We start from the raw sequence: 27,460 nt of genomic DNA, 5'->3' as shown, positions 1-27,460 counted from the left end.
CGCGCGCATGCATATTAAAGACTGAAGTGTTATCTTCAGTTGTGTTGACGCTCTCCAGGATAGACGCCGTGCATTGCAGGGAACACACATTTTAGGAACTAGAAATGTTTTCAGTTTCAACCGTTCTTCAAATGGACATTCTAAAAATGTTGGCATTTTACTGATTTAATGCCATTCAGCCCCTCGAAACAGAACATGCCGATTCTCTCTCAATTGTGGGATTTGTTTCTTATACTCCATTCTTTTATTTTTGTGGTAGAAATGAAGTGAAGACATCAGAATTTCGAAGAGTGCGAAACATCAGGAATTCCCCCCCCCCCCCCATTGTCTGTCGTTTAAGCTACATCGTGATCCATTTATATCTTGCCCCTCTAGATACAGTTATTAACCCTTTTGCCGGCCATCTGAACTTTTGTTTCATACTCTATCATCTTCTGTCGACCTCTTGAAAGTATGAACAGTCGCTGTCGTGCATGCTATTGAGTTTGACACATCATACTACACACACACACACACACACACACACAGAGAGAGAGAGAGTCTTTACGAGGGTGCGACGTTTCCAGTCCCATCTTGATTCACGACATTAATCTCAATTTAGATGTTTATTTCGTGTAGGCGAAGAGATTCGTTTAAATATTTACGCGCAATATTTCAACACCTGCCTCGTTACAGTGATGATGGATGAATTTTACGTCGTTACACAAGTCGTGTAACAGCAGCGTTGTTCCTTTTTTATTTAAGTTAAATTAATCGTATGCATAATTTGTTTTCTTATTACAAATTTAGAACATGTTTACACAACAGTGTTCAGTCATGATGGGAAGCTTCGTTCTTTTTAAACGTGCAGTCGCTGTGTATTATTCGCGTTGTGCGTCTTTCACGCGCCTTCGTCTCTTTCGCATCATTTCTCATCAAAAAAATTGCTACAACTGTCCACCCGCCATTCAAACACACTTTATTTCCGCACGCTCAATGGACAGCAAGATATAAATCTACTGGAATAGTCAGTTAAGACACTTCGAATAATAACAAAATGCTGCTGGGTTACTTAACGTAGGATGTGATTTCGACACCACAAGATGGCTCAAGAGGGTTTCTCTTTTTTTCGACTTTGTTGGCATCTTCTGGAACATCTGTCTTAAGAAACAGTTTCAAATGATAGCATTGGTGCGGGTGATTATGCGGAAAGACTACATTTCTCTGTGACGTTAGTTTACGACATAGCTAACCAGACAGCATTATTAGTAGGATTGAATCTGTAATTACAGTGTGTGTGTGTGTGTGTGTGTGCGCGCGCGCGCTTCATGGCAGTTGATTTCATTAAACTCGGCAAAATATTTTTTGCACACAAGTGCATAGGAACCCCGCAGCCGATTCCCAAATCCAATAAATTCTAATATGCACTTCAAAATCTCTAATATAAGAGGGGAGAAATAGAGGGGACTGAAATGCTCGTTGCATTTCAATCCCGACATCGTTCTCAATGGCCACATCGAAATTTCAGGACACCACTGAAAAAAAATTCAAGACAACCACCAAAATTTTATCTTCTTAAATGAAAAGTTTCTGTTCGTGTCAACACGCAGAAGAAAACTTAAAGGAAGGCTGTTGAAACCGAATTAAATGTAAGAAAGAACGTAAGAACGATTAAAAAAAGAAGTGAAGACTAATTCAGGAATATGAATGAAACTAATACTTGATGCATTTTGATATGTATAGCATTTCATTTTAAATTTAACAAATTAAGAAATAAACTTAAAAAAAACTTGTCCGAAGATTCATTTGATATCGCAAACCAAAATAAATGGATTGAAATCGTTTTTGATCTCTCGGAAATATGCAGAAAGAAAAGCAAATGTCGAAATGGAAAATGCGAAAAGGAATGATACAGCGGTCTCCTTTATACTTTGACACCTACTCCACGACAATACGCCAGAAATATTTTGAGCCTTCTAAATACGGAGAGGCGAACCAGCCTGAATAACACTCAATTAAACACACGCTTTACAAGCCTTATCTGCTTCCGCAGCGATTTGAAACTGCGACTATATTATCTAAATTCGCAAGTCTCCAAACTCACGTGGGAGGGATTGGTAATTCCTCAATAGAGAGCGTCTTTAAATTGTTAATGTGGATGCGAATTAGAGTCGGGACTAATTTTGTTTCGTAAATAAGCTGAAAAAAGTTATGGCGGACCACTTCTTCCTGATTGCCATTCAAAATCCAGAAATTATTTCTTCCCCTTTCGCGAAATGGAAACTACCCCCAGATCGGAGAAGCTCTAATTTAAATGACGGACACTTTTCTCCACGCCGATGATCGAACTGTGCATTTGCCACAATCGGGAGAGGACTCGAGTGAATCTCTAAGTTGTTCGATGCTGCTTTATGCAGATGTGTGTTCATACTCCTATGAATGTGAAGAAGAAAAAGAGATCCACATAGAAACATCAACTTTTCTCAACAGAGATTGAGAATCGATACAAAATTAATAACGGAAAACTCACGTACAAAGATTATTTAATAGTATAATTTTCGCCTGCGTGTCACAGGCGTCTTCAGTACATTAAGCTCAAATTAAACACTAGCTGACAATTCCAGAAAGCGACACCTAAGTAGCTGGTGTAAGATACCTAAAAGGTCAATAACTTTAATGTACTCAAGATGCCTGTGACACACAGGCGAAAATTATACTATTAAATAATCTTTGTACGTGAGATTTTTCCGTTATTAATTTCATATCGATATGTCTACTCACGGTATTCCTCTCTTGAAACTTAGAGATTGAGAACATTCACTGAACATTTTAAGCAGTTTTAAATCCGATGCGGTCAACTACTCAGACAGCAAAGAAAACATACACTAAATGGTCAGCAGTGGTTTACGAAATTGAGCTACGCACATGAAATCAGATACTCTTGGATGCGGAAAGATTTCGTGCGACTAGTTTTACTTTGCGTTGCTGCAAGAAAAATATCTTTATTTTCGCTTTCATTCCATTCTTTTCGTTTTCATTCCATTCTTTTCGCTTTATTAGAAACCATGTTGCTTTTTTTCGGTTATTTTTATTACTTTTTTTTGTTTCCTCGAGAAGTTTGTGTTCATTCCTTAATCACAGAATCGATCTTAAAATTCAGGGTGGGTGTTCTGCAGTCTCTGAATTTCAGATTTGAAAAAAAAAAATTGAAATGGATTAGCGAGAATTTCTGATATTCATTTATTAAAAAGAGAAACCCTCTTGAAGTTTTACTCTACTTTAAGGAATTCGTTTCCACTTTCTAATGCGTAAAGAAGCCCCTTCCCCCCCCCCCTCGTATCTCAGTTAAGCCAATCATCATTATAATGGAGTGCGAACAGTTGCTTAAATTAATGGAGGGTTAAGACCATTAAGACCACGTTAATGGTTTCGTGCTTGCCTTTTCTGTTTATTATTTCAAGGTGATGGGGATTAAGGCTAAACAAAGGCGCGTGACCGTTCATCCTTTTCTCCGGCAGTTGACGAATGATTGAGAGAAGGAAGGTAACCTGTCATTATACGCTTTTAATCATTATTATCTATTAGAAGCGGATCTCTCCCTCCCTCCCCCGAATGGTTTACAATCGAGGAATGTGAAAAGAACGACGTACACGCGTTCCTATACGACACGACGTAACCAGAAACAGAAATTCTTCAAACGTGTTTCGCGTTTTGAGGAACGAACGCAAGCACTCGTTTTGTGAGATCCTCGTAAGACTCATTTGATTCAGCGAAGTTTCTGCAGTGCATCTTAGAGTTGGGAGATACTTCGTGGAAGTCGTGTTCTCACGCGGAAGAATACAAGAGGTCATCGGTTGTATTTAACATTTGCACCGATCCGTCCTTGCCGCAATCGATCGCTTCCTTGAACAAACGGCTCTCATATTACTCCAAAATGCGTTTTTAACAAGCGAAGTTACTTCCTTCCTTCCTCGTTTCCAATTTTTCTTCTTCTCCAATTTGCATTTATTTTTAATTTCTCCTTCATGCAAATGGAGCGCGACTTAAAACTCGGCTTTGTGTAGTTTCGCGCTTGATAAGCGCCATAATTCCCGAGTATTATCACTCCTCCTGCCATTTCCATTTTCAGACTGTTATTCACCGAGCGTGTTATTGCATCAGTCCGGCGCTATTAGCATAAGGATTACCGGGAGCTCGTGTCCAGTTTTTTTTTTTCCCTTAACTGCAGACGCGTTCACCACCGACGACAAATACAACTGCATAACATCTATTGATACGGCAGCAACATTCCGAAGGCGTCCTCCCCCATAAGTGTTAGTACACGAGCCCACTGCGGTAGCTCACTGCGGAGCATATGACCTACACAGGTGTAGCTGGAAAGCTCGAGGTCGAGGTGCGTTCTGTTTGCCTCGTGCTCCGCTCACGAGATGTTCTGGCAGCTTTATTGCATTTGTTCGTATTGTAATTAAGAAACGAGCGTTTCGAAAGGCTAAACCGCAAATTATTATTCGCGTTGTCGCTCATATCGCCTTCCACGTAATCGTCCGCAGTTCTCGTTTTTATTCGTTTCGCTTGAACATCCTCGCTGATCTCCCGGGTTATGTTTCCAGCAGTTTATTTATGAAATAAAATTAGGAAAAATGACACTCGCAGAAAATTTAATCGTTTTGTTTGTGGCAAAATAAGCGCATTTCGTAAAAAAAAAGTGGTTTTAAGGAAATACGAAGACAATTTTAAACCGTAAACATCCACAATTTTTCACACTTCAGCCATCAGTGTGAACAGTTAAAGAAATGTGACACATTTTTAAAGAATATTTGAATGAAGGTTTTTTTTTTTATTTAAAAATGATATTTTAAACGTTTTGGCAAGTTTTATTAACCGAGCTGAGCTGTAAAGCTTTTTTCCCTTCTTATTCGGATTTTAATAAACCCAAAGATTGGCGAAATGCATTGCTGAGCTTCATACTTAATCTCAGGAGAGCATTCTTAAAACGCGTATTAAATTTTAGGAAGCAAACAACATAAAAGAAAAACTTCTAAACAAATGAATTGTTTTAAATTCTCTACTTACATTTCCTATTAAACAATTAAATGGACTAAAACACTGTTAAAGCGGTTTTATTTTTGCATAACTAACTTTACTTTTCGTTTCGATAATTTAATAACGTTTAAAGATAAAAAGATCACGAAATGCGTGAGTCCTCATCTCGTTTAGACGAGAATGCCACGTTGGAGTCCCAGAAGGATTTCCTACCCTTGCGTAGGGTTCCGATTCACTCGAATCGAAACCCTCTCTACGAAGGGCCTTCGATTTGCTCTTCCTCATGCTAACTCGCAAACCGGAAGAAAGCAATCGTCTTCTCCGCTACAGTAACTGCGGGTCTGGTCGATCTGGCTTATCTTGCACCGACGATACATCTACGGTGGAAATGACGAGGTGTGGTCACAGTCTCACAAATCGTTCAAATTTAAAATTAAATGATTCTGTGCGAAAAATGCTGCCTCAAACTTAAATTCAGAAAGCTCTTAAGGAATGCGATAAAAAGCAGTCTTGTAGAAGACACTCACGTGATACGGACAAGCAATGCAAGCACTAAACAATATGACACGAGGGGATATTCGATGCAGTATCAAAGTGCCATGTTCACTTCAGTTTCACCAAACTGTCGGGCTGTGAGCGCGCACATTTGAAACGCATCCAAAACAATTCCTTGCCCACTAGCATCCGTTACTTTCGACCCGTAGAAATACTGTGGAACATTCTCCTTTTTTAAAATATTCGTCCCACACATGAGCCTATGGCACATCAGTATGTGTGAGGTGCAGATAAGGATTGCAAAAGAAGAAGCCCGTTGACATGTTTCTTAAAGAGCTGTAGGTTCAATTTGTCGGGAAGCACATCACGGGGAAGGCTGTTGCAGAGGACAGAGGCAGATGAGGAAGAGAATGAGGTTCGATGAGTTTGCATTTGTACTCTAAAGCTATATTGGACATCTGGTGCTCTTGTCTTAACAGGCCAACAGAAGATGGAGGAATGATGGTTGCCAATTCACTTGCGGAGCTGAAAGATTGCGCCTGTGAGATAGAGGTTGAAGTGAGCCTGAGAGGGAAGATCTTCTATGAGCCAAATTACTTTCTTCTGTACAACATCAAGAATTTCAAGCTTGGTCCGCCCGCTTATGAATATGGAAACTCGAAAATAATACGGAAGCATTCAGATAAATAAGAACAGCTACGAAGGCTTATTTGAACAATGTAGAGTGGTGGAGCCCATCGGGGTAGGAGCGACGAGCCATTTGCACGCGCTCCTTACTTCTGGAAAAAGAAGGAAAAAACACCCTAACCAACTGTCGCATGTGCTACGAAGAGTAGCACTCCTGGAATTGCCTTCTAATGCGAAAGCTTTAATTTCTCGTTAGATTTTCAAAGAAGAATCTTTCTGAAGAAAGTTTGTATCAACGGCAACCTTTCCTGCTCGAAGAATAATAAGAAACCCAAATATCCGTAGAAAACACTCGCTTTTCCTAATAATACATAAGACGTGATTGCCTTTTTACTCTCCAAAGTGACACATTTCTTATAAGGTAATAACCCTATACGTCACTGGATTAAAGGCACTGCCAACAAGGAGTTTGTCAAGTACCTTAGATCTACGTGTGGATTTTATGTGCCTTATATCAAGAGCGCAGAATTTAAAAATGCAATGACTTGTGTTTTACGAACATGAGTATTGTAAAGCGATTAAAAAACTATTTTGTAAATGGATATAAATAGCGAAAATTCAAGAATTTGCCTTCTTGACTGTTTCAATAAGAAAATTACAAACAAAATGCTAATTTTAAGAAGTGCTGCATTCAAGCACTTCGCTTCGTTTTGTATCTTCGCGTTTGAAGAAATAGTCTCCCATTGCATTAAGCAATACAAGGAATGTCAAGGAGAAATGTCACGAGGGTGGAAACCCTCGTGATATTTCTCCTGGTATCGTCGCCATTACCAAGCGAAGTATCAGGACAACCAGTCCTGGAACCTCACCCGCTATTAACTTATTGGAGCAGAGTTTTCAGGAAAGAGTTCGTGAGAATGAAGAAAGTGGAACTCCAGTGACATTCCGATCTCCCTCCTACGGTAAATGTTATGAGTTGATCAATGGCTTCTTTTTGCACTTTTCACCATTACTGTTGCCTCACACTGATTTCCGAGATTCTGTTTGAGTCCCGCCATCGAGTACTTCATTTTTAACCTCTTCCTAACTTGAAGGCCATCAAATATTAGTTTCTAAAATCTCAGGGTCATTTTTGTCCAGTGTTTGAATAGTTTTTCATGGATCCACTTTAATATACCAATGGAGCAGAAGTGTGTTTCTTGTGGTTAAGAAAAATCTTATGTTCTTATGTTCGTCTTATGTTCATAAGACGATGTTCTCTTATGTTCATAAGAGAGAACATAAGACGTCTAACGTCTTATGTTCTCTCTTACTGGTGTAAAATAAACGTTTTCATAAAGGCCAGGTTTGTTGTCCCCTGCTTCTCCACACACACACACACACAGAGAGAGAGAGAGAGAGAGAGAGAGAGAGAGAGAGAGAGAGAGAGAGAGAGAGAGAGAGAGAGCAATATTTTGTTTGGAATACCCAGCATCAGAGTATTTGTTTTATCAATTGTTTTATTTGTATTATCAATCCCACACAATATGAGATTAGTGCCATGTGTGGGTGATGAGCGTGCACCGGCCGGAATGTCTTGCGTGCACGACTCATATGAAAGCCTTCTCATTGCTATCATGCAACGAAACTTCCTTTAATGGTTATTATTATTATTACGTTACACCTCCAAAGCCTCATCGCGGGAGTGTACTCGACACAACCAGCTGTGAACAGTACTGATCCTTTCTCTACGCAGTATGCTATCCACCGCAACATTGCCATCTAAAGCTTAGCACAACAGCCAGTGTTTTTTGTCTGTGTTTTCGAAGCTACGAGTTTGTTTCTATTTCTGAAAAAGTGAAAGTTTTATTCATGGAGCTAAAATGATTCCAGTAGTTCTAGAATGTTGATTGAAAAATTCGAAATCTTCAAAAAGGATTATTCAGTCTCTTCCAATGTGGTCTGTTGACAATGCCGCAAGTACTTTCATCTGATAACGTGTCCACACTAGCGGCGGACATTTCGTCTTGCATCAGTACCGCAACAGTTCTGATGATGGAGCAGAACGAGGTTGAGTAGAGCGAGCATTGGTCTTATGGAAGATTCTAGGGTTGGGTACGACACATGTAGTGTTTGTGTTTCTCTCTCACGCACACAAAATCCACATTCCTTAGTTCAAAGGATTACATATTTGTCAGCTTGGATTAGCGTATCAGCTCTCCAACAAGAAGTGAGTTCGAATGCTGCAACGTGGCTTGGATGTTTTTTGAATGTCTTTTGGTGGGGAAAAATATATCCCGGAATACAACTATCATACTCCTGGGTTGTCTATCGACGATACTGGTGTGATATGGATCTGTTATCTTTTCTCACATAAAAACGCAGACGTTCTTTTATATAATTTTCGGTTTTCTCCGAAACTTTCGAAAAGTCGTAGCTCGACTTTTTCCCGAAATTCACGGAGTCTATAAGGCAATAAGAGTATCTCGCTTGTTTCCCTATTTCCTCTTACAAACGAAACTTAACAAATGTGGCAGTACTTGTCTCCCAGCCTTGGTCTTAAATGTGACAATTAAAGAAATCAGACTAAAAGGAAATCAACTCTTCTTGACAATCTTTCTTTAAGAACGACTAAAACTGAAAATGAGTTGGAAAGGAATCTAATTTTAGCTATTTCGCCCGAAATGTTAGTGAACGTGGCAATTAAATGCGTAAACAGATAACAGAATATTCAAAGCTGGTGTGATGGACATTCAGTTAAAGTTACATGAAATAAGAGAACTTAGTCTTAGCTCTCAACTAGCAGAATACAAGACGGTGTTCAAACCGGTTTTAAGTTCTGGATCTGAGAGTTGGGTTAGAAATAAAGCACTACGCTGTGATCTTAGCTGCTTTCGTGACAGACATGAAAATGCAAATAGCCTAAGCGAAACTATTTTCTATGCGTGATTGTGCGTGAAATGTGGTTTGTGAAGATGTTCCAGATAAATACTTGAATTCCTGATAGCTTTGCTGAAAGGGCCGATTTCTCTCTAAGTGTGCTCTCTGAATTATTGTAGGCATCCTAAAACAATCATGTGAACAGCCTGTCACACTTTCTGTCGGTCGTTCTGAGAAATATAAGGGAAACTGTGCCAAAAAGAAAGAAAGAAAAAAGCGAGTGACCCTCCTTTTCTTTCCCGTATTTGGTCGTCGCTATCTCGTCATCTTTTCAAGGTGATGCGAATAAGTTGAAAATGAAGGAATGAGTCACGATTGAAAGGTTAATCATCAATTTATTTTAGAGAAACAAAAACGATTTAGAATTTTACAAAAATTCTCGAAGTCCACAAACGCTTATTTTTCCCCGCGCATGGAATTCCCACTCACCGGAGAATATTAATCACCCGTAAACAAACGTTTTCAAAATACAAGCGATTTAACACGATTAAAAAGGACGAAAACAAATATTTATTTCTCAGTACTTTAGAGTACACAGAAATGGGATTTTTTCCGATATTGTAGTATTACTGGACTTGTTCTATAATTGAACAATTCAGAGATGGTTTCCAATTTCGCAGCATTGAAGATTTTCCGTCTCTCATTTCCCTCTTTCTCTGCTTCCATTTATTTACAATCATGTTTTCCTTGTTTGTTACAAAATCCTCCTCGGATGTGTAAACGCTACCTAACAACAAGCTGGGATTCGATTTTAAAAAACGATTAAAATAACGGGCACTTTTCGAAACCTAAGCAAAGCAAATGAACTTGTACAACCTTCCCCCGTATCTTGATAAACTAATGTTTGCTTCGTATTTTATTCCTGTTGATTAAATAACTATTTGAATGTGGAGCCTTTTCAGGCTTGTTTCTTTAATGATTTTCATAGATTTCTGCCTTGATAACTCATCGTTTTTCTTCCTCTTCCTTCCACAGGCACATCAAAAACGGGTTGGAGTGTTCGAACCGCATCATTAGCCGCTGTTTAAAGGAAGAAGAGCAAGATCTGTTCAGGAATTTTTCGAGCGGAATCATAAAAATGAAGAAGGATATCTGCACAGAAGACTCAGATATGAGCAGAAGTAAGGTGATAACTTCTCGTTTAATTTTCACCACTTAAAGTTTTAAATTTATAGTTCTTGACAGTTTTTTTTAGTGTGACATGAACCAAGAAAACAAAGATTATGCGGCATATTTAGGATATACACTTTATTAGGCACATCTGCTCTGGGCCTTGTGCGTCAGAAGAGAATGAGATCTGAAGACTAAGCAGACCAGTCTTCAGACCATCATTGCAATCAACCGATCAAAATGGCTCGTGATGGTGTGCAGATTGTTCATGGAACATTTTAAGACTTTTTGATGTCGGCGGGACATAGTCTCAGGGCCATAGCTCACTAGAAACATTGCCGACCAACGCACCACGTCATACGGTAGAGAGTTAAAATGCTCCATGAACACAGCATCACTAGCCATTTTAGTTGGTTGATTGCAATGACGCAGAGATGCTACGTCTTTGCAATCAACTAAGTCCGCGAGAAGACTTATATCTGTTTGCTAGTGTGTGCTCACTGTTTTGCTGAATAAAAAAAATTAACCGTAATTTCTGTGAGCATGTTAATCTCATGCTGACGCTTCTACGTCAGCATGAGATTAATCAAATCACTTTTAGCTGGAAAAGCCCTTAGAAAGATTCCCAGGGCCGTCGATCCAATTCGAACCTACGACCTTCTAACAGAAATGCCCAAGCCGTTCCGAATGCACTAGGAAGATGACGGCATTGCTGCTTAGCGGTCAATCACATGCAAATCCTCATGCAAAGCGTGATATCAAACAGGAACTGGGATTGGTGAGGTGAGGCCTCGCCTTGAACTTCTCATTCTTCACGTGTACATAGCAGCTCGCTTATTTTTAGCTAGAATGAGTGGTCAATTCGATGGGTTTGCTGACAGAGTGAGATGCCTTCTAATGCACGTGTGTATGTTCCTCCACTGGTATGTGATGCTGTATCGACGACTGTGGCTTGAGTGTTATACTGCACCATCGTCAGCCTTTCACATGTACAAATCTGCCTGTCCAAGACAGATCCTTACGTGCGAAAGCTTATCGAGTCTAATCATCCAGGGCTGAATGGACCAGACTCGATACACTGTCGTGTTGGACACTCGTACAAGGCAGCCTTCTGCAGTGCTAGCATTAGCGCTCAAGTTTGCGCTGGCTGGTTCATCAAGGGACTGGATCGCATGCGCCCTCTCCACCCACACAAATAACATTGTGGCTGATATGTATTTTTCAGGCCCGGAACAGACCAGTGAAGCAGCGGATTCTTTGTAGACGTACCTAATAAATTGGCCACCTACGGTATTTTTCAACGAAAACAAATGGAGGAGAAATAACGAAATTTAATTATGAAATAATCAACAAAGTGTCTCCACTGCATTAATTCAGTTTGTACCGTTTCAGGGTTTGCATTGCTTTCTTTCATGTTAAGTACTTAATCGAAAATTTGAATCATATTTTACATGGTGATGTGTGGGTGGAATTTCGTGGGGATAAAGTCGGTTTTTGAATGCATTCACATTAATGATCTTAACAGCTGATTCTCTCCACCTTCTACAGGCAGTGATTTTTTTTTTCTGGTTCAGTAGCATGTGGACCATTCTGTGGCTTAGCTGGGTAATTTTTGACTCTTTTTGTAGGGTTCCATCACTCAGCCCCTGAGATTTTGGCACCACCGTTGGGTGTTAGGTTCCTGAGTAATTCTGTATGTTTCTAGATGAGATGGCAGTTTTATGTTACCATTTATCTACAGCGAATCTTGGATGATGCAGTCGCAACAAGTGTAAAGAACGAATATGACATTCTATAATAAGTCGCCTTTCTTTCCAAGAGGTCTTGTCCACGTGTCATTGGCCGTAGACTGATGTACATATTGTTCGCTTCATGTATCAGTGCAACAGGAATGTGCGTTTCATTTGAAAACACGGAGTATCCCAGTATTTTAATTTAACATAGCGCAAGTTAATGTTGACCTCTGGCATTTATTGTGACTGGCGCATGTCAGTGCTATTCACACTTCTGGATGTTTCAATATTTTATCATAATTAAAAAAAAAATTTTAATGCCCCAAAGGAATAACAAATACTTTTTAGTCCTAACTTTGCGTACAATATTGGGGGAAAATGCATTTTTAAAGAACGGAAGGAAAATTGACCCGACATAATTTTTTCTTTGACAATCTCCAAAAACATTTATACACCTGTCCCATCACGTTATTAAATTTGTCGAGACTGTGAATACAGTCTAAGGAGTTTCCATCGTACTTTCCCACCACCATATCATTAATGAGTGTGCGATTCAGTCTTTCTTCTTCATTTATCAGAAATAGCTGCGAAATCAGTTTCTAAATTTCATAAACAGAAGGATGAAGATTCGTGGTCTCTTTTAAGCCTCTAACAAATGGAGAAAGAACTGCTTCACTTCACCAGTATGACCTTAAACGTTTTTGTCGAGGGTGTTTCCATTTAAATTCGGATTGAAGATGGAGGAATCGCATTTCATTGTTATTCAACATGCAGTAATCCTGCTGTCAATGAAGCGTCATGTCACTGCCTCGTAGCTACGGGAGTATTTCGATGCAGTCCGTACGATTCGAATAGCAGAATATGCTAACCCATAGTATGTTCATGTTTCAAGTTTCCTGGAAACCCATGACGAGCACTTACGTAGGGGCGAATTCAAACGGTGTTTGAAATGCGCAGAGAAGTCTTCCCATGCTGAGTTTTTTATCCTGAAAACTTCGGGATTTTCATCCCACAAAACAGACTACAAGAGCACACGCAATTTGCAGATGAATACACCGATCTCAGGCTTAGCTGTTTCAGCACTAATTCTAAACATCAACTGTGGTTTCAATCTGACCATTTTTATACACCTAAATACTCAAGCCAAAAGTAGATGCACAGAAATTCAGTTGAGAACCAAACAGAAAACGCGGTTTTCTTTCTATTTTTTTTTTTTTTTTGTCATTTTATGGACCACTGTGGATGTCATAATTCAAATTCTCAAACAGGTAGTCATGAAGTTTAAATCTCTTTCTTCGGTAATGAAAGTAACAGAGTTTATTTTTTCTTTCTTGAAGTTCTACGTAGAATTGAAAATTTGTATTTTCAATTACAAACAATAATACAGCTAGGGGAAAAAAATAAAATTCTGTGCTTTTTTTTTACTCCCCGAGGGGGAATGAAAATATGAACTAGGAGACTGCGTTTTCTGAGTTCATAGATTTCAGAGCAAGTTATCCTAATAACCAAACATCCGGCTGAAAAAAAAAATGCCACAAAAGTTCTTTTAGTCGTCCGAGAGTAGGATTCAAGCTACAACCCTCTATTTTTCCTATGCAGTGTGAATTATCAGGAAACAAAGGATCTGAAATATTCTGACAAACATTGCTGTGAGCCTGCTGATGCACGATTTCTGACGCTGAATACTTCCAGAACACATTTATACGATCAGCACAACTACCTGGAACGTGAATTAGTCCTTGCTTAATTACGCGTGCTTAGTTTAAAGAGGAGTGGATGTAATTTCATCCTCTTTAACCCAAATTTCTCTAAGGGTTGCAATAAGAACCACATAATCATCCTATTTAGCATCCACCCTTTTCAAACAGCTGCTTAACGTAGAGTTAACGTTAAGCTGAACAGCGCAGCTCTTCAGAAATTTCGGCGATGAATTGATTCGCCTATTTTATGACCAATAAAAATAGAAAATCTGTTTAAATGTGTTTTATTAGATTGACGTCGAAGAGTTTTGCCTCCTAAATCTCTGTCGTTTTATTTCAGGATATATGAAACACGTCAAATGCTTCGAGGAAAAGTCCCGCGATTTTAATACCTGCACCCACCACTACATTTCCAATCTCATGGCTGCCAAGGACAAGACTCCCGACGAAGAAATTCGAATCACGTGCTGGTAAGTGTGTCAACTTGTACAGTATCCGTTTTCATTGTATGAGTGCTATCACGCAACCGCTGTCACATAAACACACGGGCATGCATACAGTATTCTATTTTTGCATTTTTTGCGACCTTGCATTTGATACTGTCGCATTTTGCCCTTCCCGCTTCTTATATTTCAAAAATCCCATCTGGCGGATATCTTAATTAGAACTGCATTTTCCTACTTCTTGCTGTTACGCGTGCATGTCGACGAGTGCATGTGAGGATTATTCCGAGTTACGTTGCTAAGAATGCTAGCAGTTAATTCCAGTACAAAAATTAAAGGATATTATTTTAATCATTCTTCACTGTCAGTAACCACACTGCTGTCTCTGACATAAAATTGCGCAAATACCGCACACGCTTTTCTGATTAGTGACATCAGCACACTCACATGTATGGCTCCGTAGTTCCCAAATATTTTAGCTGGCTCCCTCCTGGAGAAGTTTTAAGTTCCCCTTTTTTTGAAAATTATAAAAATTTATAATAAGATGTTTAACGAATTAATACAAATACTTAATTACAAAATATAAATTCTGCAATCAATCCATTAACATTTCCTCACTTTACATTCCACATTACTGTTTTCCCAAAACTCAAAGTAGTCGTCCAGATCAGTGGTCTCCAAATTGTGGTACGCGTACCCCAGGGGGAACGCGAGTCGATACGTGGGGGTACGTCAAAAAACGTTTTATATTGATAGGAAAAAAACTAAGTAATTAATTAAAAGTAAAGAACATCACTTTCTTTCATCAATTAAACATCTATCTAATATAGACAAAGACGTTATAAAGATCCTGTAAACTTAAATTTGCGAGTAGCGCACATTGGGCGACTTTGCACACATAATCGTCCGTGGCTAAGCTGTCTTGTTTTTTAAAACTAGGGAGTAAATCTCTTACTTCTTATCATTGCCATTGTTTGTAGAGCATCCTAGTGTTGACAAGCCCAACTAGAGAAGGAAAATTGCTTAGTTATCCTGCTATCTACAGATGACACCACAGTCGTATTAATTATTTGACTATTGGTAGTAAGTTTAACGATTTTTTAGTATATATTGTTTCTGTGCAATTCCAACGCCTTTTTGTGCTTACTTTTACGTTTACACTAGAAATAGTGAATTCATATTATCAAAATTGCTTACATTTTTTAAAAGTGTTTGATATTATCAATAGTAAATGAATTATATTTAAATTTTACAAATTAACCCTCACAAAATGGATAAATTGTTAAAAAAATTTCCTCCAAAGAAACTCTCTCAATCAATTGGGCGTTCGCACTATTTATTTTTTCTGTCTTCGGAGTACGCGATCAAAAAAGTTTGGAGATCATTGGTCCAGATAAACAAATGATTTTGCATTCCACGGTAGCAGGAGAAGAAAGATTGCTGGAGAGCGGATAGTTTTGAACATGGAGTAGGAAGGCGGTTGAAAAGGAAGCGAGGAGAAGGTTTTTCTCGTACTAAGTACACTCTCTGGTTGGTCGAGTGGTTAGCGTATCCGCTCTCCAGCCAAAAGGCTGCGGGTTCGAATCCCGCCGTGGGCATGGATGTTTGTGATTCTGTGAAAGTACTAGTGATGGTAGATGGCGTTGGTGTTATATATGATGAAGGTGGGTGGAGTAGTGAAACGAGGAGTTGTAGAGTAGATGCCCTGCTCGATAAGTCTTTGGATTCCCTGGAGGTGTGATATAATAATAATAAGTAAAATTTGTTGATTTAGGAAACAAATCGCACTGACAGCGCGTTTTGCTTCTTAAACCTCTGCAAAAAAAAAGGAAAAATTATTAGGACTCCCTCAAGGTAACAGCTTACAATCGTACAGGCATACTGCGTTAGATTTAGTAATGGCAACAGTAATCTTGCTAGAGGTTACAAATCGCGAGTTCCATGATGTGTGAACACATTGGGGAACTCGTCATTCACCACACGTTCGCAGAGAAAATTATTCGCCTTTTCAATGCTTCGGCACAGGCAGAACGTGAAAGTTGAGAGACGCTGCAGATACCATATTAAAACAGCCATATTCTAAAAAATAACTATAGAGACAGGTCTTCTGACAGATGATGAAAATGCTGAAGGTTGCGCTGTCAGTTCAGTATAACAGGAGTTTTTGCTTCAAACAATTTTAAGACCTTTCGTAAAGTGGACTTCTTTTATGTACTCAAGAAGTTCCTGTAGAAAGATGAATGCATCCTAACCGCTAACTTTGATCAATCCGTTGGCCAAAGTGGCTGTTGTATTCTTATGTGGTGGATAAATGGCATCGAGAGAGGAGTAAGATGCGACTTCAGTGCGTCCACTTTATTTCACAGTACGAAACGATCGAAGGATTGTGTGTTTCAAGAAAGAACAGAAAAAAAAAAGAGTTCTTTACAACAACAGACAGCTGCACAAAAATGGCGACGATTTTTTAAGATGACTTAGGTTCTAAGAAGAATCGGTCTTCATTTCGGACATTACTGTACCCCCCCCCCGCACACACACACACTCAACTTCTTATGGTCATTAATACTTCGAATGAGATGGAGGTTGAAGAGGAAGTTTTTAAAAATATTCAGATCAGCTATTAATACGTTTGCAAGTTGTTAACGATTTCACAGAACTGGAATGATCGCAACGAAGAAATCAACACAAACTGAAAAATCGCGCCTTCGCTCTTCAAATCATCCGGCTGTAGAGCGTGGATTTTTTTTAAATATAAAATAAAACATCATTATCTCTCTCTCTCTGTGTGTGTGTGTGTGTGTGTGTGTGTGTGTGTGTGTGTGTGTGTGTGTGTGTGTGTGTGTGTGTGTGTGTGTGTGTGTGTGTGTGTGTGTGTGTGTGTGTGTGTGTGTGAAATCGAACGATGGCTTTTGCTTTCTGTATGTTTGCATCCTCACACTTTTTCGATATTATATCGATTACTTTTTCTATTTCTGTCAACTTTTCCCCTTTCTAACATGCTTCGTAACTACTGTTTATCGTTACATGATCTATTTGATTGCTTGCTGTTCCATCTCGAGAGATCCTTTATGAACATTTCGTCTGGATAATGTATTCACTCTTGTTTTTGTTTTTTTTCCTATTTTAACGTTAAATTCATTTGTAACATTTTTGTTTTACAATGCCCAGGTAAAGAAAGAACATCCTTTGCAGTTCTTTATAAAATTTATCTTTGGCATCGTCATCCTTTTCTGTTGGTGCATAACCATCGACAATTGCAACAATAGATGACCAGAAACCGATAAAACGGAATCCGCCTCTACTAGTTTAAAAGTTTTTGTATATGGCAAGATGTTATCAAGTTGGTTTCATGCCTAACATATGCCCCACTGTAGAATATTTTGACCTGTTATTTTCCCATATCCTTCCATCGATCATCTCGTGTATATAGCTAAGATATGCATACCGTACTTCTCTATTGCATCAAAATAAACCGTCCGTCCCGTCCTGTTAAAGCATGGAGATCCGTCGAATGAACGGCAAACCGAAAGCCATTGGAAGATTTCGATAAAATATGAAATAAGACAGATCACGCCATGCATGCGTTTCCGATATAACGGCCGCTGCAGTTATTCGAGCCGGAGATATACTCCATCATTACTTGCGAATCACGAGATTTAAGTATCAACTAATCACAGCGGCAATCCAGGAAACTGCAATTTTCCACGCCGAATAATTTTCCAGTTGCTTAATGAGTGAAAAACCAAATTAAGCCGCTGACTAACGAACTTGCGGGAACATTTGCATGCTACCTTTTCATTACTCTTTCATGCTGTTGTGAAGTTCAAGATTTAAAAAAAAAAAAAGACTAATAGTTTAGTGCTCAAAAGATGCATGCAATGAACATTCTTTCCCGTGAAATCAATGAATGAATTCTTCGGAATCAGTTGCACGATTTTTCTCTTTATCCTCGTGCGGCTTCAAGCATACCCTACGCAGACGAGTTGGCGAACTGCCGATAAAATAAAAGCGTTTTAATAGAATCACGAGGAAGAGAAAAGAGAGGCAGCCGGCGAATTGCTCATATCGGTACTAAAATCCTTTTGAAGGAGAAGGCAAAATACCCATTCCTCAATTTTAGAAGGATGAGAGGATCGAGTTCGCTTACAATTATGCTGATTGCAGATTAAAAAAAGAAGTCGCTGGAACTGTTCCGCTGTTGATACTTATTTTTCATATAAATAAATCGTGCTTTCACTTTTAGAGAATAATAAAACTGTTAAACCAGTGTCTGTGGGTCAATAGTCGAGAACATCCCCCCCCCCCCCAAAGATTGGTTTAAACAGTTTCCACTGCTTCGAGGTACGATAAAATCACATCTCCGGAAATGAAACGATCCTGCTAGCATTTGAATTCAAGCATGAAGATTGACCACAGTGTTGCTTGTTCAGAAATTTGGTCTAATAGTGCCATGGTTCCAGCCAGAACGCAAGAAGCAATTGAAAAAAACATATATGTCAAGTAATTGTTTAAGAGAAAAAGAGAACGAATTTAAAACCTCAGAAAAGAAAAAAAAAAAAAAACCGTAGCAGCACTAAATCTAGAAAGCAGACATCGCATGACACATCGAGAAATGTTAACAAGTAAAATTGAACCAAGTGTTAGCAGCTGTTAAAACAGAATTATTATCAAATCGCTCCCTCCATTCAAGACCGTTTGCAATGTTATGCAATGAAAGGAGCGCTTCTCATGAAACGCTTTTACTATGCGCAGAATATTCGATGGCCTTCGAATATTAAAAATGTGTGAGCTAAGAGGAGAAAATTACGTTGCTATCAAACAAAAACTGCGACTTTTGCGATACTTTAAAACAGGTTGGAACATGAAATTATCATCTTGGATATAATTCAATTTTTTGAACGGGTTTATATTTTACAATAACACTGATAACGATATTGGACAGTCATTACAAAGTAAAACGCAAATAAATTTAATAGACTGAATGAGGCTGAAAAGAAGAATGAAGATCAAAATCTTAACCACATGATCATTTTAAAGTGTTATCATTTCGATTTTACTACTTTCCTTCAACCAGCATCCAATACTTTTTTGTGGGCTTCAAATCGTTTAATCTCAGCTGTTTAATCAAGCTACAAAAATAAAGAAGATATCTTGGCAGATCTTTTATTAGACATTGAAAAATTAGAACTATTCATTACATGATGAATTTTGGGTGAAAAGTCATAGCGAATACGAGTCTAAGTGAAACACCATTTAGGATTGTAAATCTGTCGGAGTGACTGATGGAAATCCATTTTCACTCATGCGAAAGCGGATTCTCAGAAGTGCAACCTTTAAAATAGGTTTAATGTGACGCCTCCATCTCTAACAAACATTACGCCAATGTGCTGACAATGTGTGGCGCTAGACGCAAGCACTCAGTCAGATTTGTGCATTGAGTGAGTGAAGATTTTTATTAAATTGAATTATCACTTCTTTTTATATTTTGCACGTAACCGTTCTTTGTCCTAATTCCCTTGGCAATTGCCGATCGCTTTCTATGAAATTTTTCATAGGGGTTCAGCGAAAAAGAAATATTTTATTTAGGGTTCCGCAGCCTCAGAGACTTCAAGGAAACAATATTTTAAATAATTGTGGGATCTCTTCGGCAAAAGACACCTCTAAAGCTAATAATTTTCAGATATTGTTTAAAGTTTCTCGCTAGTTTTGTATCAAGTGGGACTGATTGTTTCTTCGACCCCATTTATTTCCGTGTTCCCCTTTCTAATTCTCGAACGACGCTTAAGTAGCATCGAAACACTTCGAGGATCAGTCACTGTTTATCGAATTACAGAAATCATCTCGATTCTCGATGAGACCGAATGAGTCTCCCCTTCCCTGTACATCCCGTTTTCGTGCATTTATAAGATAAATGCAGACCACAGGATAAATGTATTTTTATGCATTTATCCTGCGGTGCGATTATTAATACCAAGAGGGACAACCCAAAGAGCTCATGGATAGCCGTTAGTTTAACTTAGGCAGATTAAGCCTAAAAAGGTTGTTCATGAGGTAGTCGAGATCCATTTTCTTGACAAAGCAAGGCTTAATTACTATAATATTGGACCATACTTTTTTAAATTCTCGTCCAAGAAGCTTTGATGGAAATGATGAAATTAGCAGAAAACCAACACGAAATTCGTTCTCGCAAGATTAATTTCTTATTATTCGTTTTACCCAAAGGCAATCCTATCTAATTCACAATGACGAAAGGAATTGTCTACGCCTTTTCATCCAAGATGGAATCAATGGACGCTTGAGTTAATTGCAACGTTTTCCCTCTGCTAAAAGGAAAAAAATGAAAAGGATCCACCCCCATGATTGCCAGGCGAATTAAAACTCGTGTACGGTTTCTTTGTATAAAACCAACTGACTAAATTTTAGAAAGAAGTTGCAACCATTCTTGGACAGCTTGCACCTCCCCTCTAAGGACCGAAGGGTGAGAAAACTTAGGGATCCGACTGCAATAAAAACAGGATGGGGTGAAACTGGTATTACAACACTGCTTTAACAATCGGATGAGAAGAAATTCATTTAAGAGCTGTGAATTATGACTGCGATTAGCCAAAATAGATTTTCCGTTTTACCCGAATTTTTAAGGAGTGGCGGAAAACCATCATTGCACCAGAGAGAGAGAGAGAGAGACGCGCTCATCTCATGAAATTGTCATTAAGAAATATTTTTGTTCCTCAGCTTATACTCCTTCTCGTGTGAATTCTCCATAGAGAAAAACGCGCGTGCCTGCACAAGAGAGTGAACAAAGCAACGTGGGCACGACATCGGCTGATTTATGAACGCCAACTACAAGCTATGATGTAATTTTTTCAATGATGTAATTTTTTCATGTAGTACTGTCATAGCCTGTACACCCCTTGAGGGTACATGGCAGGAATTTGATGATGATGATGATGATGATGAACTACAAGCTATGAGCAAAGGCTACCCTCAGGAACTGCTCGAGTGAGGACAATCACGACAAAATATTTCAAGTGTGGCAATCCTTGAATCTAAATCTAGTGTTTCCTCCTTTATCTGAAGTATTCAGGCTCCCGAAACAAGTGTCTAGGAAGGAGAAAGAAGAATGCTCAAGTTAAGAAAAATGGCGACGGCACGTGGGAAGAAATTCGAGTTGCAGACGAAAGTGGACATGCACCGCAAGTAGGAACGTAAGAGAAACATCAAATGCGGGGTGGGGGATTTGAGGAGGCGAAGTATTTAAGGAGAAAAATCTAAAATAACTAAAGAAAAGGGGATGTGGAAATTCAGTTGTTTGTTTATACTTGAAGGGATCTTGTCTTATAAAGATTCCCTTCAGGTATAAACATCCAACCGATGCATCATGGAGACGAGATGTGGATTGGTTTTTATATTTTTATATCGGGGTTGAACTCGTTCAAAGAATGTGACTGGCTAGTTAAAAGAACATTTGTGGTGCGACACGACTCATTCAGAGCCCATCAGCAGGAAAAAGGAAGAGTACAAAATAAATGGAAAGTGATGAAGAATGGGGAAAAATATAAAAAGAAAAAGAGCGCTCTACAGAAGAATAGTGAAAGGGAGTTTTGCATTTTCAGCAATAATAATTTAGTTGATCATGTGGTGTAATTACAGAATTTCATTCCAGTTGTACAATTTCACACCAATTTTCAGTTAAGAAACTGCTCCGTAGCATTTACGCACAGTGGACTGTGCATTCTTCTTTCTTGGGAGATTACAGCCATCGTATTACACTTCCGTTAATGATCTCTTCACTGCAGTAATGCATAACGTTTGTTTTTTTTTTAAGATTTTTTTCCCATTTTCCCCACAATGCAGAGCATTTTTAAACAGCTTTTCTTCACTTTGAGCCATTAAGAATTAAGCAGTATTATATTTTTTGTCACAGAACCACACTGTACATACGAGGGTGGTCTGAAAAGTTCTCGGCCATAGATGGCAACACCATCGGCAAGATTTTAAGTTGGTACATTTGTCATAAGCATCCATGTGAAATTGCAAGTCATTGTAACAAGTAGTTTGTTTTATACAGCTGTCTGAAGCAAAAGTGTTGTGTGTATCCCTTGAAATGGATGAAATGGAGTATGGTGTGGTGATAAAATTCTTTGTAAAAGAAGGTTTAACGCCAAAAGAAATTCATTTGAAGTTTCTTAGCACTTAAAATAATATTTTCTCTAAAATATTATTTTCTTAAGTCTAATTTTGACGAGCCACTCAGTTTAAAATTATATCCCCTAGTTTATGATTCTGTGAAAATGGAAACCCCCCCCCCCCCAATTTAGCTTGTTTATTCTTTCAAAAGCTTAAATTAGACTTAAATTTCCAAAATTACTTTTATAAACTTATAAAAGTAAACTTATAAAAGACAAGGCTTATTCGCCTTGCCCCTACCGACAAACCGATTCAATAATGACATCGGAATTAGTAAGTGGAGATTTCTATATAGAATCTAGTTTCAGTAATCAGTAACATACCCCCTCCACACACACACACACACACACACACACTAAGCGTCACTGCTGTGTAATTCAGGAATGAATTTGAATACGAAACTTGCATATCAGAATGACTTCGCGTCTCTGTCACATCTTTGGATTCATGCAACTGATCACTAGCTCAACATCATGCATTGCGCTTATAGCCTTCGTATAAAGGCATTCCCGTTTCAAGTTACTTGCACACAGGGGTGGCTTGTGCATAGGCAATGCGGAACTGCAGCACCCCCAATTTTTCTCGATATATAAATATATTTATTAACATTTGCTTGTAATATTTAATTTTATCATCAACAATCCTATACAATTTTCTTATTTTGCATAAAAAAAAAGAATAAAAATCCATCTTGTAGCACTTAGGAGGGCGAAGGACGCTAGCAGCAGCATTGTATTTACCACAGTGCTACGCGCGCACGCAAGCATATGCACGTCATAATGAGATGCGAGCTATTGGTGTAATGCGGCACTGTCCGAGGCGCAGTTCCACTGCTGTTTATATGCAGTTTGCGCAAGTAATAGAGTGTTCGTAGTGCATATCGTGTTTACTCCGTTTCTTTAAATATTTGGACATTACAATTAAAGGATTTAATTGCAATGTCCAATAATTGTAAATCCATTCCTTTAATTACAATTAAAGGAATGGATTTTATTTTAAAGTAATTTTGGAAAATACTAAACTGTATAATTTGATCGATAATAAACAATATTTTTTCATGTTTAATTTTTTTTTTTTAATTTTTACCATAATTTTGATATTTTATCCAAACACGTATACACTCCACTTACAGTGTGTATGTATATTTCGAAAGTTGCAGCACCCCCACGATTTCAAGCCACGAGCCGCCACTGCTTGCATCCTACATACAATCCCTGTCACCATCTAAGGAAGTGACCGAAATTCCTAAATCTTAAAGGAATAGACGCATTCCTTATCACACCGAGCAGAAAATTGGATCCTTTGATTTGCAAACTAAGCTTTCTTCTGAATGATGTTTCTTCTTAAATATCTTATGTTATCTTAAGAATATCTCTAAGATATTCTTCTTAATGAGAATATCACACCTATCCATTCGAGGGTCAGATGCAATGTCATTTGGGCTAATAATATATGCGATTACTAGATATGGTTAACTGCTTAATATTAGATTTGCCGTTGACTGCTTCTCCTCGCAGAACAAAGCTGTATCTTTTCCTTCCATGATACCTCCCCCCACCCTACATCGCAGCACTTTTATTATTTTAAACACCGTCCGTTTGTTCCTTATCTCTGGGATTTTTTAAAACACTTTGTACACGTGTAAATAGCTTCCTCCGTATTTTGCTCTTGGAAATTCAATTTAGCTCTGATGATTTGATTGGAACCATGACCGAATCAAGTGAGAGGAGGAGGACATTCATCATCTACGAAATGTTCGTAAATTGATCATATACGTCACTACGTAGTGAGAGTGGGTGAAGAGTCGGATAATCCAGAAACCTTGCTATAGCAGATCAAACAAGTTCTTCAAACCTGCAAATAAGCATGGTGGTAGTCGCACTCTGGTGACGAAAATCGCACAAACGCCCGTGCCGCATTGGGATTCGAATACACTTAGCTCGCTGCTTAGAGGGTAAAGGAACAGGACCGGCGATTGCGTGCATCAGCTCTTCGACTGGTGTGAGTGTGCATATTTCCTGCATGAAGAATCCTATCTCCAGATATTAGGCAAGAACGCATCTGTCCAGATTATACACTGCAATACTAGCTATGTGGAATTTAATAAAAGGAACTTAAGGATGTCCGTGTTATTGCATTTTGATTTCAATGGTATCGTTTTTATTGGTTAAAATTATTCGACAGGTAATTCCGCATTGGCTGGAATTTAATGACGTTACTGATCTGTTGAATCGCTTCAACGGGAGCATTTCAATGGCCAAACAGCGAAATGCCGGCAAAGTATCAAAACCTCTCTCAACATTTTTGGTAACGAATGCGTCCCACACAAGAAAGTGATTACGAAATGCCCTTTTTGATGATTGGCTCCCATCGGTTGAATTTCCTTTTCTGAAAGAAATCTGCTTTAATGGACGAATTATTTTTGCCATACATTTATCCGAATAATGGCTTTTCCAGTTATTTTTTTTTCAGAAGTGTATCTGTTGATAAACTTATGAAGTAGCTCTTCTCTCGAGTAAATTCTTCTCCACGTTCTTGTGAAAAGAGGAAACGGATTTTCTGCTTCTTTTTGAATGACATTTTGGAAATTTTCACCTTTCAACTCGCCAAATTTAATGCACTTTTCCCATTAAACTTCAAGCGACCAGATATCAGCAATCCGACAAAAAGAAACTCGGCATTTGTTAACCAGTTCAAACTACATTATATCTGGTCTCGTTTTTTTTTCTCTTATTCTTTAATGTATAAAATTTTGCTCGACTTTAGTCGAAGTCACATAACTTGGAAATGTGTTCGTTGAAATTACAGTCAAAGAAATCGTGGGCTGTCTACTATAAAATGTTAATTGCGTTGATTCTGTGCTCGGTTTACGAGATTAAGCTATGAACACAAAAATACTCAGCTGCGCTATAGAGATGCAGTAAATTACACCGGATATTCATTTCTACTTATATGTAAATACAAAGCTGCAAACTTTGAAGTTTTGTGAATCTCATCCATGAAAGGCTGTAAACTTATAATACGTTTGTATTAGAAATGTGTGACCTCGGAATTATATAATCCGGAAACTTTCAGAGATCAAACATTTTTTTTTTTTCAAGCTGTTTCAGCCCTCAAACAGCAGGGAGGTGGTCTCACACTGGGAGATGAAATCCGTCTGCCGCCTGAAAAGATTCACAAACATCCACGCTCGAGGCGGGATTCGACCCCACAGCCTGTTGGATGGTGAGCGGATATTTGAACCATTCGGCCAACCAGTCCGGTAAGACCTTGCATCAAAGTTAGGGGGTACAACCTTCGTATACATTTTGCTACTCGAGAAAGCAAAGGCAAGTGGATGGATAAATAGGAACATGGCTCAGTCTGAGGAATTAGCCGTATGTCTTGGTTCCAAAGTCACAGCTTAGAATCGTGTTGAGGCCATGAGCAGACATTGTCTGAGAATTTAACAGATGGCGAGGTATACCGTCTCAGAGAGAGCAGCGGTGGCTTTGCTCCGTAAAATCGGTAGACGTACTGAGAACGTGTGCAAGTAGCAGATGCAATGCACTACACATTATCCGCAATCTATAATTCTAAACAACTTATTGATTTGTTACAAGCTTTACACACACACAATTTTTCGTCCATTCTGTTAAGAACTGCTATCATAGCTTGCATGAGGAACAGCAACGTTCTCTTATGTTTTCAGAATTCTCAATCTATAACTTGCCTATCATCGACGGATCGTGCACCTCCCTCGAGGAAAATGCCCATCAAGAAATATCAAAAAAGTTGGTCGACCCGAAATATTAATCTTCACGATTACAACAGCTTACATGGAACGAAAATTGCATGTTTAACACGACAATTTTTAGTAGTCTTCTGTTGTGTCATGTTTTGCACTAATCATCTCGCATTCCTTTTTCTCTTTCGCAGCTCTTTCCACGAGTACAGCAACTGCATGAAAACAACGGCTGTCAGAAACTGTGATCGAGATGCCACTGATCTTATAGAGGAATCCATATCTACCACTCTGGGATCGAGTATGCAGTACTGCAGCCAGTTCAATGACATTCCTTCCAAGAACTGTCGTGGATCGACGGACAGTCACTTCGCCGAAGGTGAAACTGGAGGTTCTTTCTCTAGCGGGGCCTTAACATGGCGTATTTTGTTGCCTATAGGATTCCTTTTGTACTACTGTTAATTGATATTGTTCACCTGTTAAAAGGAGTCACGAGGAGCGTTTGTGTTGTTGAAGACTTCTCTTTTTTTGTTGTTGTTTGTACAAGAGTGAAGCCATATTTGACGATAAGTTGAAATTACTATTTTTAGATGAGAAGCATTTCGTGTTTGTTTTTTTAATTTCCGATCGCTCGGTTATTCTCGAGTTGTTTTTAAGCGTTTTCTCGACTTTTAACTGTTATTTTAAGATTTGCGTATTTTCATTGCAGGTCTCCTGGCTATAAAATAGGGAAGCGATTCTTAAGTTATAGGTGGTTATCCCAGAAAAATAAATATTTTAATGATAGTTCTTGTTATCATCCTGTCTCAGGAATGTATAAGTAACTGGGATTATAGATAATGTATTTATTATATACGAAAATGGGTAGAAGTGTTCTTAAATACGTTATATTGTGCTTTAGAAAGGGAAAAAAAAAAAAAAACAGTACGCGCTCCAGAGAGAGCTCCTTCAGGAAATTAAGAACTATTCATAGACATTCCCAACAAGCTCAAAGAATAATTTATTTTCACGATGACTTACTGAACGTGTTCTGGAACTTTGTATTTTCTTGTGATCCCAACTAAAACATTTGTTTCCACTGCGAATTTAAGCGAAACATTCTGTGCGTCTGTTTTACTGCACACATCCCACATTAATTTCATCAGATCGTTATTTTAAAAGCATCCGATCTCGGAATATTTGTGCCGCCGTAGAAAGTCATTTTCCGAACAGCAAACGATGGAGTCATACCCAAGACATATCATTCACGGCTTTCGAATTTTAAATCGGGGGAAAATGCGAAAAGATTGAAAGAACAGAAGTGACATTGTAACTGACGGTGTCATCGGCGTGGCATTTTGGGAAAATATTATTTTCATGTTACTTAATGTTTACTGATAATAATCTCTTAAGTATGGGGGGGGGGGCTGTAGCTTGCAAAGAGAGATTACCTTGAAGATTTTGCTATTAATGGTGCGACTGTCAAACAGAACGTATTAATTCCCATCTTTGAGTTTTCTT

General features: G+C 38.6%; 1 protein-coding gene across 1 annotated transcript; it reads left to right on the top strand.

The window, feature by feature from the left end:
• Positions 1-13,957: 13,957 nt before the first annotated feature.
• LOC150106185 (uncharacterized) lies at positions 13,958-26,422 on the top strand. Its single transcript, XM_090392949.1, has 2 exons — positions 13,958-14,076; positions 26,155-26,422. The coding sequence occupies exons 1-2, from the start codon at positions 14,027-14,029 to the stop codon at positions 26,420-26,422; spliced, it is 318 nt and encodes a 105-aa protein (XP_090249075.1). The 5' UTR covers positions 13,958-14,026.
• The last annotated feature ends 1,038 nt before the right edge of the window (positions 26,423-27,460 follow it).

The sequence above is a fragment of the Typopeltis vanoorti genome, chromosome 5 (assembly GCF_054136105.1).
Source record: "Typopeltis vanoorti isolate ZY-2024b chromosome 5, IOZ_Tvanoo_1.0, whole genome shotgun sequence".
Classification (NCBI taxonomy): domain Eukaryota; kingdom Metazoa; phylum Arthropoda; class Arachnida; order Uropygi; family Thelyphonidae; genus Typopeltis; species Typopeltis vanoorti.
The sequence above is the reverse complement of the archived record's forward strand: the minus strand, read 5'-3'. Positions and strand labels throughout refer to the sequence as shown.

Excerpts from the sequence above, each read along its gene's own strand:
- LOC150106185 (XM_090392949.1), top strand. The coding sequence starts at position 14,027 with ATGGCTGCCAAGGACAAGACTCCCGACGAAGAAATTCGAATCACGTGC. Across the intron at positions 14,077-26,154 it reads GAAATTCGAATCACGTGCTG|CTCTTTCCACGAGTACAGCA; the intron begins GTAAGTGTGTCA and ends TCTCTTTCGCAG.